Source organism: Rhea americana, unplaced genomic scaffold (assembly GCF_003343005.1).
Source record: "Rhea americana isolate MKP2758 unplaced genomic scaffold, rheAme1 scaffold_28, whole genome shotgun sequence".
Lineage (NCBI taxonomy): Eukaryota > Metazoa > Chordata > Aves > Rheiformes > Rheidae > Rhea > Rhea americana.
Window position 1 is genome coordinate 6,739,489 of NW_028186401.1, and position 15,002 is coordinate 6,754,490.

Here is a 15,002-nt window from a genome sequence, read left to right on the forward strand (position 1 = left end):
GGCCGGGAGGGGCTTTCCGGGGGGCCTGGCCGCGCGGCGGGAGCCCTGGCGCGGGGGCCTCTGCTCCGGAGCGATTCCGGAGAGCGGCACGAGTCGTAGCGCTCGGGGGTCGGTCGCACGAATGTTCCTTTTTCCTCTAAGCGGAGCTGGGGTGGTGGTTTAGAGGGCTGGATTYGTTGGAGCGTCAGTTGTAGGGGTTTGCAAGGCCGGTTGTACTTGGTGAATGGTTTGGGGGGTTTTCTTCTTGAGTGCGTTTCCTGGCTTGGAAGAGACGTATTATTTTCGGTGATTTGTAGTTCCTCAAAGGTAGAGGCTGTTTGCTTGGGAGGGCAGTCAGGAGGCTTACAGGAAGGTGCGCAGGTTGTGTTGGAGGAGGGCTGTGGGCCRGCTGGTTTGATTTCTTCCCTGTATAGGTTAGTTTTTCTCCGGTGTCTCTGATGCCAGAACAAGGCCCCAGAATGAACGGTTTCTCTCTGGGTGAGCTATGCTGGCTCTTCTGCTGCCCGCCTTGCCCCAGCCGCATCGCTGCCAAGCTGGCCTTCCTGCCCCCGGAGCCCACGTACACGGTGCTGCAGCCCGAGCAGCAGCAGGAGGCTGGGGCGGCCGCGGCGGCAGGCACCCCGACGGGATCGGGCACCTGCAGCCTGCACTTGAGCGAGCGGGCGGATTGGCAGTATTCGCAGCGGGAACTGGATGCCGTGGAAGTGTTCTTCTCCCGCACGGCGCGAGATAACAGGCTGGGCTGCATGTTCGTACGTTGTGCCCCCACTGGCCGGTATACGCTGCTCTTCTCGCATGGTAATGCTGTGGACCTGGGCCAGATGTGCAGCTTCTAYATTGGCCTTGGCTCCCGCATCAACTGCAACGTCTTCTCATATGACTACTCTGGCTACGGGGTGAGCACCGGCAAGCCCTCTGAGAAAAACCTGTATGCAGACATTGATGCAGCCTGGCAGGCTCTCAGGACAAGGTAAATGGATGTTGGGAACAAGATATTTCTGTATCTCCATTTAATCCTAATAAGTTCAGCGTCTGAACAGCTAACCTGCTGAGAGGTAGAGGGAAAGGGTCTGCAGGTGGTTGTGYGCCTCACGTTTTGAGGTGTCATCAGATGTTCCATCAACAACTACGATGTAATTTGTCAGATGGCTTCATTCATTAAAAGGATGCCCAAGGCTTCATCCTTGGGCTTTTCTGAATTCAGGGTCAATCAGCTATATTGTGGTGTCCATTGCTTCACCATTACAAATCTCCGCCACAAGCAGGAAGTATTCTTATTGTGTGGGTTGCAATTTCAAATCAGATTGAGCTCGTAGGGTGCAAAACAACAACAAAAGAACACTCTTTAAGATTTTGCATTGATTTAAATTTTGCCCACCACTGTCTACATTTGAGTTAACCCAGTCAAGCCAAAGCATTGACTGAATTTGGCAGTATCCTAGGCTCTTGCCTACGAAGAACTGCTAACTGTCTGTGATGTATCTGAATTTTCATGCAAGCTCATGTGACATATACATATTTTTCTTTTTGGCAACCAAATAATTGTTATCAAGTTTGCTGAGGTAGCAAAGTGGAAGGGAAAAGTGTTGATGGGTGGAAGTAGAGGTGGGGATCCTGCTAGGAGGAGGTGCTGAAGAAGGTGGCATCCAAAGGGGTGGAAGAGCAATGTGAAGTCTCTGTCAAGGCAGTGTGGCAAGTAGGAGCACAGGGAGCCAATGACCTCTAGGAACTCCTGAGCTGCCTCTGCTTGCTCTGCTGCCTCTGATGCCTCACTACAACTGTCTACCAGCTCTGGACCTCTGTAGRCTGATCTGTTTGCAGAAACTTTGAGCTCCACTTGCTATTGCGTAAGTGGTTCTTAAACTGAGACCTCAYAGGTTGTGTCCTAAAGGAGATATGTTTTAAAAGGCTTGAATTGCTGCATCGGGACAAGAGAAAAGAACTATGGATGYTGTCTCTTCTTGGCACTGGGGTCGTGTAGATGAACTTGGCTTGTGWGAAATGAAATGAGTATTTAATATCTACTGTATGGATAGGTGCCATCAAAAGCACCATAGGTKCTTCAAAAATAGTGACATGAGTTGTTACTAATTTGATAATTGGCTTTTGAAGGATCCAGGGATTGGTCAGTTGTGGAATCCAAATGACTTTTGACAGTGGTCTGCCCAAGTCAGGTTAAGACTGTGGGGGAAATCTTATCTGGAAGTCTTTGAGTAAACCAGGTTCTGGGTTTATTTTCCAGATCCATACAAAATTCAAATAATATAAATGTTACTTGAATATGAGTAATATAGTCTGATGTAAAGAAGTAATTTTGATCTCCTGTATCAATAATAGAGGATTGAATGCCCTATAATGCATATACACGCTGTAAATAAGCTTTAAGGGAGGAAAAGTGCTGTGTATAAGCCATACCTGGCTAATGCTTGTCCTTTAGTTCTGTGCTTTCTCTATACCTCTCTTACTGTTTATTTGATGAAATTTTTCTCATGAAAGCTTTCTGGGGCTCTGAGAAAGTTCTTTCATGTCTAGTTGGAGCTGCTTGTGTCTTRACAGGCATTTAGTATGTGTTTAAGACCAGTGGAAGATCCAGAAACTAGAGGTTCCTTCATTTAAGTCTTTTGAAGTTTGACACAGTGGGCAATCCCAACATGTAYTTAGCTTGCTCTGAGGGAACTGGGCTCCTTCTATTGAAGTATGACTGGAGGAGGTCATGAGTCCTTTCTGTGGTTTATACAAGATCCRGGTTCTGTTCTCCCTTTAACTTGAGGGGCTGAAATTTGCCAGCTYCTACCTTGCTATGCTTGTACATCCCAGATCTTAGTGCTATTTTGAGCATCCTCTCAGACCAGTTGTGTTAAAATTGGTAAGATTTTTCAGGAGCTAAGGAAAATGTTACAGTACTTGAGGTGTCCAGTGAAGGTTTTTGGTAAGGTAAAATGTAAGCTTTTTAAAAAAGAAAATCAATAGAATCTGTTCCCTCAGATTTTCCTCATAACAAGTATGAGCCAAAACAATAGTCTTCCTGCTTATGAATTCTCTAAGCAGTAACATGAATGTTGCAAGGCTTTGATCATTTTTTGTTCTATTAATAATTTGATGCAACTTACAGTTAAGTGAAAGATTCTACTGTAAGAATACAAGTCAAACTCTTGATGTAAAATGTCGTATTATACCATTTCTGTTACAGCAGTTTAAGTCATTTTTAAGAGTGTGTGTGTGTGTGTGTGTGTATGTGTGTGTGTTCTTATGCAAATTCCTAATATTTGGCCTGTAATCATATGGCGGTGAACTGTAATGCAAAGTTAAAAGTGAAGTCTTAAAATAGGTCAGGTTCACTATGTCATAGAAAAGCATTGAGTTATCCGTGTAAGTTCTGTGGGAGTCTGTTGCAGTTCTCAGTCCACCAGCCATTCTACCTGGCAGCAGAAAGGAATCATTAAAATGCTGGAAGTCTTAGATTTTTTTTTTTATTGTAACTGTGAAGTTTGATCTTTAACAAATAATTTATCAGTGTATTTTGAGAGTTGCTCCAAGTAAGACAGGAATTAACACTGCACTTGGACAGTATGGATTGATGCCAAATTTTAGAAATGATAATAAACTGACCGTGATTACAAACATGGCTATAAATTCCTGACCATACTGCTCAAGTTGCTGAAATGAGGATCTTGTTATCATATAAGTATTGAGGTATCAAATTGTATATGACAAATGATTATAAAAATGTTATCAGCATTATCAATAGTGGATGAAAAATAGCCATTTCATTTGGCCTCAGTCATCAGCCTATCTGCAGAGAATAGATGTGAGCTGTTCTTTGTTCTTCTTACTCTGAATAAACAATAACTTATTTTCCTTACTGCTAGCTAAATGGTTACTTTTCCATATGAATAACATACTCTTAACTGGTAATTTTACTAATTAATAGGTTTGAATGGTAACTGTCTTTCAGCATAGGAAAGATGTAATTTGTATCTCCGTAGAGTGAGTTCATAATAGATGTTCCTTCAGATGTCTAATTGTAGCAATGGTTACTGTAGATCCTATCTTAGGTAATAATCATCCAATATCCGCTTGATTAAGAAATTTCCATCTGGTACTTAAATATTTCTCATCAAAAATTTTAATTTCTTGGCTTCAGATGACATTTTTGTTTTGAATACTGTGTTTTAGACACTTTTTTTTGTCTGTTTTAGTTCTGCTTGTTCCAGAAATATACCTTCTCTTCATTCTGGTTCTGTTGGACCCTGTGTTCTGTCATGGCCCACATGGTTTTAAGTTGCTGCTTTTTACTGAGATGTGATTAACTGTTACCCTAATATCTGGTTGTCTCAGTGCTGCATATACACAGAATGACTTGATTTTTTTTTCCCTCTCTCCATAAATTCCATATGGAAAGAGAACCAAGACTTCAATGTTAAGAGTAGTTGAACAGGATGCACACTTAGTTTGTACTGTACAAGCACGTAACCATGACTGTTCCTTCAGTTGCACAGTATTTGTAATAAAATCAATTGGTATGTTTTCTAAACGCTTGGAAAAGATTTGTAAAATGGTTTGAAATCCCAGTCAAATGAAAGAAKGCACTGCTTTCCTCAAACCTCTGATTGCAAAGTAGAATATCAAAGATGATAATCCATCAGCCCATGTTCTGAATATTGAAAGGAGGTGAAGAAGGCATRGTTAACAAATTGCTTAGAAGAGCTGTTCTTGTTGCAGTTAGTGAATTATAGCTTGATATTTTTTCCTGGTGCACATTATAAGCTATTCTAATATCCCCTGCTTCTGTTTAAGCTTTTGATAAATACCTGATTTTATTGTAATGTTTAAATATTTTATTTTCAAAACATYCATAAGAGAGCATGGGTTCATTTTCACTTTTGTCAATAGAAAGTTTATAGGCACAAGAACTCATCTTTTTTACCACAGTGAAAGGAATTGAACTATGAAATGATACAGTTAAATGCAGAGGCTTTTAGTAATGGATGGCAGATAGTTTAGAATTTCAGTAATTTTCAAAACTTTTTCCTCAGATGTGATAGTTTAAAAAAAAAACAAATATAATTGAGCTTTCGTTATTAGGGGGTATCTTTTTATTCATGTTGCTGATTCCCCCTCTCCCCTCATTGATGTTTCCTTTGCAGGAGTTGGTGACAAGTGTTGCAGTTCTCATTTAAGTACAATCGGGAAACACATCTGATTAAATTAGTGTAGTTGTGGTAACTCATCTGATTAGATTAGTGTAGTTGTGGTAACTAATCTTCTGAGGTTGTATCAGTTTAGTCAGTCTCCATTCTGATTTGCTGAGTGGCTACAGCTTCCTAGGTAATAATAGCTTCATTTTTTTTTCTCTGATAAATCAGAATAGTTTTTCTATTTTAATGTTCTTTGCCACAGTGTCTTTCACTTGCACTGTCTTGCCATGTGTGATCTAGTCTGAGTATTTCAGCACTGAGCTGACTTAAAGATTTTTATTCTACGTAGTCCCTTGAAACCCTCTTAAAGATTTAGCCTTATTTGCTTCTTCCCACTTGGTGTTCCAGGAAGTGTTTAATTGAACAATTTGTAATATGCACATTTGGAAGGTTGGGAGGGCAGGAGTCGTGGTTTGTTACAGAGAGACAAATACAAAACATTCAACACCTTCTCAAAATGTTTTATAGTAGGAATAAACTCCCTCSCTGTGCACAGTGCTTGGTAAATGTAAGGGGGAGTGTGTTCTGTTAACTTCTGTTACTTTCAGTGTAACTTTCCAAGAGGATTTTTTTTGTGTGTGTGCATTTTGCTCTGTCACTTGCTATGAGTCACATCACCTTTCTACCACTGAACTTGGATATACCTATTTTATGAAATATGTGCTGGTGAAGACTGTCCGGTAGCTGGGGTTTACAGTTTACTACTGCACATAAATCAAGCATTGAAACTGGAAAAGGATATGTGTAGTTCTCAGTGYGGTGATGTTTTTGCTAATCAGAAAACTTTAGGACTTTGTCACCATTCAGCTTAGTGATTTCTCCAGGTTGCTGCTAAAGTGTCTGCTATGTGTAAGTGAAAACGTAGGGCTTCTGATACAGAATTAGCAAAGTGAATTCACTAGATTGCTGAATTCTGTGCTTGGCTGAGTCATAAATACTGACTTCTGGGTTCCACTGTACTTCCTTGTTTGCTGTTTATTACCTGGWAGGCAGGTTTAAATTATAGGTAAGGTGTAGATAAAAGGTGGGGGATTTTTGTTTTGTTTTTCCAAAAACTGTGGGCCTAAAGAGTAGGGTGAAGTTGAATTGAAAACGACTAACCTCTATTTTCATGTATTTTGTTTTACTACAGTTGTTCTAGATAATACTTTTTAGATATTCTCTTGATCTGCAGTAGATTCCATATGTTCTAAATGTGTTTCCTTGAGCCTGTCACAAGTGCAGCTTCTTAAGTACATCCATGAATTTGATTTGGGAGATTTCCCTCCTAACTATCATTAATTGTAACAGGGTATTCACACTTGCAGTTTTTCAATAAYGTTGATACAGTGTTTGCAAAGGTTTGTGTAATGTATACTCATTAACATTTTAAGAAACTGTTTTCTAAAACTTAACTTATTCTACCTACTGTGGTCAGTACTTCCAGAAAAACTGCATAAAATGTTGCTTAAAAATAGAAACCTATAAAATAGTCTCTTGTCATTGTCTGCGCAGTGGACAGCAATGAAGTCAGAGCATGAGTATCCTAGGGACGAATACCAACCACTGTTTAAAACAGGTGTGCTGATGTTGAAAGTTACCCAAAATGTTTACTGAGCTTTGGTGTCCTGGTATGTAGATGAGTCACTGAAGTAAGCGAAAGTAGTCTTGCTAAATATTTTCCTAATTCTATCAGGACTGTAAGATCAAAGCTTGTTTTTTTTTTTAAAAAAAAAAAATCTTTTCATTGACAGGAGTGCTTTGCAACTAATGTGTTTCTGGGGGTCGTGGTGGGGAAATAAGCTGCTGATAACAACTATTGTTACCCAAAGGTTTATCTTGCATGTGGAGAGTCCTGAAATTCAGCAGCCTGAGCTGGCYGTGTTATTTTACCCTACTATACAGAAGTTGTAGGCCTGTCTCTTGGCATAATCGGAGCGTGGTCCATAAAGGATTCTAGAGGGACACATTGTTAAGGTCTACGTGCTGAAGCGACTCAGGATTTTATCTGCTTTTAGTGCCACGTGATAGATTAACTTCTATATAAGAAAGAAAGGCAAGCTTCTCCCCTGTCTCTGTCTGGATAAAGTAGCTCATTACTTGTGCTTGTAAGTATAAACAAAAACAAACAAGCCCCCTCCCTGCCCCTCCTTACCCTCTCCAAAAAAGAAAACAACTGGCAATGTTATCCAGGACTCRAGAGACCTGAGGATATAGGTGCCATGAATAAATTATATGAAGAGTAACATTTAAACTACCAAAAAGAGTCACCTGTCAGCAACTGGTTTTGTGGGAAAAACTTAACAATTCTTGAGCAAGTGAATATTTCCATGCTTAATGGAGAAAATGAGCTTTGGGGTTTTGTTTGTTTTTCAGTTCTGTGCTTCTTCTCACATGAAGATACAATAAAACAAAAATGCTGAGCAGTTAGTGATTTGGTGCCTAGCATATCTGAATTGCATGTTTGATTTTAAGATGAGATTTGCCTGGGGGAGAGGGRAATCTAGTTATAGTAACTTTTACCATTAAAGCTTGCCTCAGATGTATTTTTAAGCAAAATATCAGGAAACAAGTCCCTCAGTTGCTTTCTGTGTTGGCTTTAACACTTAGAGCCTCCAAATAGGGTAGCACTAAGGACAGATAACATTGCTTTTTCTTTTTCTTTTCTTTCCCCCTAAAGCTGGTCATAAACTTCATGAATAACTAACATTCCTTTCTACCCTCCCTCACAAAAAYAAATCAATTACAAGGCTGTACTAGGAGCAGTTGAAATGCATCGTAAAATAAGCTCTGAATGTGTTGAGGCTAATGTGCTCGTGCATATACCAAGTTAGCTTTGCTGATTAGCTGCTACACGGGGCAGAATTCTTTCTGTTGAGGAACTTCAGGAGATAGGTTGAGTTGCCACTGCATTTGGGAAGGCACTTTACCATGCCCCGGATGAGGGATTCCTTATATTCTTTTGAACCCAGGAGGCACATGCTACAATTTTTGAACTACACTAGCTCTTAATCATCTCTTCACATAATTTTGAGCTTATAGTGAATGTTCTGTCCCTCAAACATCARTTTTGTATGGACTAAAATACAGTAATTGGACAACACGTTTGCATCTGTAGAAATAAGTGTATAGTGGAGAACTGAGATCAGTTCTAGATCTAGAGTACTAGASACTAGTACTTAGGGCATCAAGAAGCCCAGCATTTAACAATTAATTGGTCTTTTAATACTATCATTGTTCTGTTTTATGATGCAAAACCAAACTAGGACAGCTGGTGCAACTTTGAATGTACAAGGGAGTTTCCAGTCTGCAGTCTAAATGGAGAAGATAAAAAGCATCTGTGATTGAAGGAAGGACCTTAGCTCTAGAATTCTGTGCTGGTATTTTTAATACAAGGAAAGATCTGGATGAAGAAGTTGAGTTGTGCATGCTTTTTTATGTTAGTGTGATGCATTGGAGAAATATGTATTCCATTTTCACAAATCAGTAACTTTTAGCAGTAGAAAATCTCACTTTCAGCAAAGTATAATCTAAAGTAGAATTGTTATAGAAGGGAAGGGAAATGGAAACTAGAGTGGAGATAGACTGTCCGGGTAAGTGCAGATGTTCAAAAGTTACCTGAATTGCTTGGACATGAAGCAGAAGCKTAGCATTTAGAGCTAAGCTTACAGCTTAGAGATCTAGCATTTTGTCTTTCTTAGAATATACGGGACCAGGCTGTGAAGCACTTTCCATGATCCAATAACTCTTGCCTCATCTTGACGTGCTTTCAGATTTTTACATGAATGACGTAAGTAGCTGCATGCTCAGGCTGACCTCTGGTCGAGTGCAACTACTCCCTGCTTATCTCTGTCCCTAGCTGACCACAAATAACTGACAGTGCCCAGGGCTGACCAGGAGGAACTAGGTAATACTGGTCACAACTAGTAAGGCCAGAAATGGGCACGAGGTCAGGAAAAAGGTGTCTTTTCCCCAGCATGGCATGAGGTCATCAAAAAATACATCCCTACACCAAATTTTGTATGACCATGAGTCAGACTCTGTGCCCATAAATAAATAATGCTGCAGCCTAGAGCCCATTGAGCTCTCCTGCATGGCGGTGGGCTGCACAGCGGTGAATCTCCACTTGAGCAGGGACACCTCTGAGAGTTAAGAGAACCTCTTCCACGAAACCTTTGGAGTAGTAGGAGACTGAGACTCAGGTAATAACTAATGTGCTGTAAGATTTGTTTGCTGTGACTAGACTGTACAGCCATCTTCAATAAATCTATTTGCAATAAATCCAGAGTTAATAATACCCCCCTCCCTGTGACCGTGATGAAGCTGTGCTGTCAAAAGGAGCATTTTGTTGTTACTTCTTGTGTTCCAGGTTGTGTGAGCACATGGCAGATATGGCTTGGAAACTGGGCAAACTCTGAATGAACACTGAGGAGTAAAGATGCTCCTCTTAGAGGACTAAGAATAAAGAATGGGGTAAATAGTRCTTAAGCATCAGCTTAAGGGCTGAGAAGATATTTGCATTCCTTATTGCGAAGGCTTCTTTGAGAAAAACACATTTTTGTGGCAAGCTTGCTCATGAAGCCAGGTTGACTTCACACGGTCTCAAAAAGGTGCAAATTCAGGACAATTGTATAGTGATAGTATTATACTGGTGCTATCTACATGCATACCTTATTTTAACTTCCGTTAGTTTTGTAGAATGACACTGTTCCTACAACGGCATTAGGTTGGGGTTGCATATGTTGACCATAAAACTGAATAATGCAAAGGTGCTACAGTGTGCTAACCAGTAGGATCTGGCTCAATTTCCCACCCCGTACCTGCCTCCTGTGATTTCATCTGTCTTTATGAGCACTTCCATGTCTTTGGGAAAACCCCTACAGTCATTAAATACATCTGTGAAATCTTCACAGATCTTTCAAGTAGGGGAATTCCATGTGGTTTCATAAATGAAAAATTATGTTGATAGGCAAGATAAGGTTTTAAGTTAGTATGTTTGCCTCAGGAGTCCAGAGGAAAACATTTTAATTAGCACTAATCTCAAAGTATTGCCACTCTTTTTGTGTGGATTTGTTATAAAAACTTTGTGCTTTCCCAAAAGTAATGTTGTTTATAGGCATGGTCGCTTGAAATTCTCATCTGGAATGTACCTAGAAAGAATTTTTTTTTTCCCGATGGCTAATTTGAAGTTCGTTGGTGATTTAGACAGTTTGGGGTAGGCTTTTAGGAAGACCTGTATTATCAATTTCAAAAATGTCATTTACATATGGAAACTTCACTTTAAGAACTTTGACTCTTCTTCATCAGTGAAGGGATGGTGCTGAGACAAGATGTGTGCATTGATGACTGGCAGATAACCCCTCTCAAGTCAGACAGTGTCAGCTAGTAGCGCGCTCTCTCTCTCTCTTTTTTTTTTTTTTTTAAGAAATTTAGCAGCACAATTCTACTTAAAGATGCTCATGGCTAAGGGTTGTTAATTTTAACTTTCTGTGACATGGCACATCCACTTCATTTGTATGTTCAGCAAGTGAACAAGTATGGGCTAAGGAATAATGGAATCCAACAGATTTGAAAATTATGAAACCAACTTTGAGATTTTTCTTAGGAAAGCACTCTGAAATGTTTGCTTCRAATGTTTTCTTTTTAAGAGAATTGTTTAGAAAGAGTTTTGCTCAGATTATAAAATCTTTCTGGCCATTCCTCTGTACTGTTGACTTGTTAGCTTTGCTTTGGRTGTCTTTTGCTGGAACTTGAAAAACGGTGTTCAAAATCAACAAAGCAGCAAAACCTACTATATAGTCTTTCTAGTGCACAGATAAACTGAGATAATATTTAGGTGATTTAATCATTATTCCATGAAATTTAAGAGTTATTTATAATAAATTAAACAAGAACATTTATCTGCCTTTGGGAAGGTCATATGAACTGTTACACAATCCAATAAACTGAAAATCTTAGCGTATACAAAGTAAAAGAGAATCCAATGGTAATATGGGGGTAGACTTGTGCAAAGCATTTTTTTTTTTTTTTTTGTATGTGGAACCATTTACACTTCAAGGTAATTTTTGTTAACTCTTTGTTGGCTTGCCTTAAGTGTTGGACTGGTTTGTTTGTACAGATATTAATCTTTGTCCAATCTCTGTGTAGTCTTCCCCAATGTCTGATGAATGTACACCACCAAAAGTAGGAATGTTAGCTTTATGACAGCCTGGGGAAAGTGTCATCTTTCTAGAAAACAGTACTGTTTATGAAGCATGTCCTCCAGGGACAATTTTAGAAAATTAGAAAATTTCTCCAAAATGCTCTTCATCCACTATAAAACTACCAAAGTTTTATAGCCTGGAGGGGGGAGGGTGTCAAAAGCATGTGTGTTATTTATTTTAATTGAAATAGTTCATTCTGTGTAAAGTCTGTTTTGGAAGTGTTCCTGGCTAATTCTTACCTTGGGGCAGCTGGTCAAGAGCCAGTCTGTGTTGCTCAACTAAGTCTGAAATGCCCCTCAACTTGCATATTGAGCTTTATTGCACATTTTATTCAAAATATTTTTTTGTTGCTCCCTACAGTAGTCTTGTCTTTTTTTTTTTCCCTAGTAAAGGCATAGCTTTAATGTATGTTGATAATGCTACAGAATGTTAATGTTTCAGTCTAGGTATGAGTATCTTGTCAAGCTTAACCTGTTGTAAAAAAATACCCAAGTTGTTGTAGGAGTAGGTAGGATCCAATTTTGCTATTTTTATGTAGTATTTTTTTGTGTAGTTCATGTACATGTAACCTTTATGAACATGTAACCTTTGTCTCAGACTGGTTAATAATCACCTTGTGACTTTGCATACATTGCAGGAATCTTTTTGACGTGAGAAGCACCCGTCTCAGAAGTCAGTACAGTAGCTTAAGATACTAAGTGGTGTTTGAGCTAAAAGCTGACCTGTATGCCTGTAAGCTTTAGATTTATGCTGAATCTCTACCAGCTTTCAAACTCCTTTTTTTTTTTTTTTTTTTTTTTCTGATATGGAAACCCTCTGGCCTTTCGCCTGAGCTCTTGCTAATTATTCATGTAATGCAATTTTTTTTCACTCCTTAAAGCCCTTTGTCCACAAAACCAGTGCAATTAGTTCTATATTCTGTTTTTATGATTTATGCTCAAAATTAATCTGATAATACAGAAGCTATTATCTGTGAAGGAATACAAGCTCAAATATAGTTGTCTTTCCAATAAAGAAATTATTTTGGTATGTTTTTGCTTTAACAGAAAGTCAAGTTGCCAGCAATTTGAGAGATCAGAATGGCCTTGAATATGACTTGGATCTGAGTTTTTGCCATAAAAGATTAGATTGTCATAAATCCTTCATATTGACCCAGTTTTTTAGAGGGCATGAGGTCTATTAAGTCTCCTTAGTCTGAGTTCTTTTTTTTATCCTTCATTATTCTGCTGAGACTGAGCAAATTTGTGCTTGAATATACCATATACCACCCTTCCATATTGAATGCCCTTCTGTCAAAGCTCATTTAAGAGCTGTARGCCGTTTTGCATATGGCACTGAGCAGACCAATGACATATATAGAAACTGGCATCTTCGAATTATCTCAGGGAACTATCCCTCCATCCAAAAATCCACTTTAATAATGATCATAATGAGGAATGTTTGACCTAAGTATCTTGGGTGTTTCTTATCTGGATGTAGTCCTGAACTTGTTGCATTTCAACAACAGGGAAAAATGAACCAAGGATTCTCAGTCTCTTTGGTCAATCACAGTAATTTTCCAGTTTTTTGTGTTTGTTTGTTTGTTTTATGATGAAGCAAGTGTCAATTTGGAAAATAAGGCAATGTTAGCTTCAACTTGGCTCGTCGTGTTACTTGGATTTTGAAGAAGAGAGGCCGAATTCAAAAATTTTGATTTAACACTCTTATTTTTTTCCTTCTTCACTGCTCCCAGTGTTTCTGGGTAATAGTCTAAGGCGAACAGTGTTCTTTTCTGTTATTCACAGTAATATCTGATCAGACTTTCTTTAAATATTCTTTTTAAATTCTAATTAAGTATTTCTATTTTGCTGCTTTCTTGTGGGCTTTGTAGTACTAGAAGGGGAAAAACTATTCATGTATAAAATGTAACTGCATGGAGGGCTAAATATGAACAGTGGTGGTGAGGGAAACGCAACGGCGGCTTATAACTAAAAGTGCATTCGTTATGGAATGGTGAAGCTGCAGAAAACCTACCTGGGCATAATGTTGCTACCAAATTGGCATTCAGCCTCTATATCAACATTAATACACCTGTTCCTTCAAACACTGCACTGTTATCTTTTATTTCAAAAATAGGAACTCCAACAACACAAGACTTTTCTTTATGCTGTGCTGGTTTATTGTACACAGTTSAGTGCCAAAGTGGCACTTGGTTGAATTGATAACATTTCTTCCTGCATAACCAGTTATTCTCTGGTGATACTGCAACAAAATAGGGTTTAGTTCACCAGGATTGCATCACAGATAAAGAGGCAAACAAAACACTGAATAACATCATAGTCCAGGAAGTCAGTTTTTACCTTGGGCATCAGTTGGAATAAAGCATTTAAGTGGCTGCATTAATAATTGGTCTTGCTCCACAGCTAGGTACTTGTGCTGCTGTTGGAGTAGCTGTCGGATAATTAGTAAGCATCCTCTTTTAAGGGAGAAGAAGCTGGTTAGCCGGAAGTCTTTCACCAGACTGATTGCAAAAGCAATTGGTCCTGCTAACTAGATGCATATTTTGTTTTCTGCCAACACTGTAAGCATGTTGTTTGACTGTCTTTAAAACCTCTTGATCTGGGCAAAATGCCTTACTCCATAGTAGCCAGAGATGATGCCAAATATGGTAGTTGGGTAAGCTGAATAAGGAATATATGTCCTTCTTTCAGAACTGAATTATCTCATGTGGATGTATGGAAGTTATGAGAAAATTAATACCTTTCTAAATGTATAGATCAGATAATCCCTTATTGAAATGTCTGTTTTAGATTAGCATCTGTTAATTAAATACTTAATACCAGTAAATTTAGTTATATGTTTGTGTGTAAATACAAACATCTCTGTGTTTAATAAATTACTGGTTTTGTGCTAATTTGTCCTGCTCCTGGAGAGCACAAGGCAGATCTTGTGGGCACTTCTACTGAACATACAAGAGGAACTGTGATTGTATGCTAAATTTTAATGTACTTGATTTCAAGTAGTATTAACTGAGGAAGGGGAGGAGGGATTTAGCTCTTGGGTTTGTGAAGATAAAGGCTCTGACWAGGAAATTTGATTTTTAAGCTCTAAACCTGTTATCTGTGCTCTGATGTTTTAGAACATCTGGTACTGTTAATCCTGGTGATTACTGTATCCTTTTTCTTTTTCTTTTTTTTTTAATCATCTTAGCTTTATATTTGCACATTACTGGGGCCTGAACCTTCAATATGCTGAAAGTTCAGTAAAGAACATGCACAGGAGGAAAACTAAGTGTAAAATAGTGCAAGTTTAAATATTGTGTAAATAATGCAGAGCTTCTGTGGAGCAGCAGGCCTTTAATCCTGGTACCATTGAGTCAGCCTATACTTTAGAGATAGGAGTAGAAGAACTTGAGGATGCTTAGGAATGAAATATAACTTCCATTTATATAGGGCTTTGATGTAAACTATAGGAAGCCTTAAGCTCCTTTTTCTTTTTTCTTCCTTCTCTTTTATTTTACTCCCTGTATCTATTAATATACCTTCTCCTGAAATGTAGTTAAGAAATTGCTTGTACGCAATATAAGAAGGAAAAATTTTTGTAACATAAAAAGTTAATCTTTAACAGCGACACAAAATGAATG

General features: G+C 38.7%; 1 protein-coding gene across 1 annotated transcript in view; it reads left to right on the top strand.

Moving 5' to 3' along the window:
* The first annotated feature begins 7 nt into the window (after positions 1 to 7).
* The window catches only part of ABHD17C (abhydrolase domain containing 17C, depalmitoylase), a 37,309-nt gene continuing 22,314 nt past the window's right edge, over positions 8 to 15,002 (top strand). The window contains exon 1 of the mRNA XM_085308719.1: positions 8 to 970. Coding sequence (XP_085164845.1) covers positions 438 to 970 — 533 coding nt within the window. The 5' untranslated portion in view covers positions 8 to 437. The remainder of the gene's footprint in view (positions 971 to 15,002) is intronic.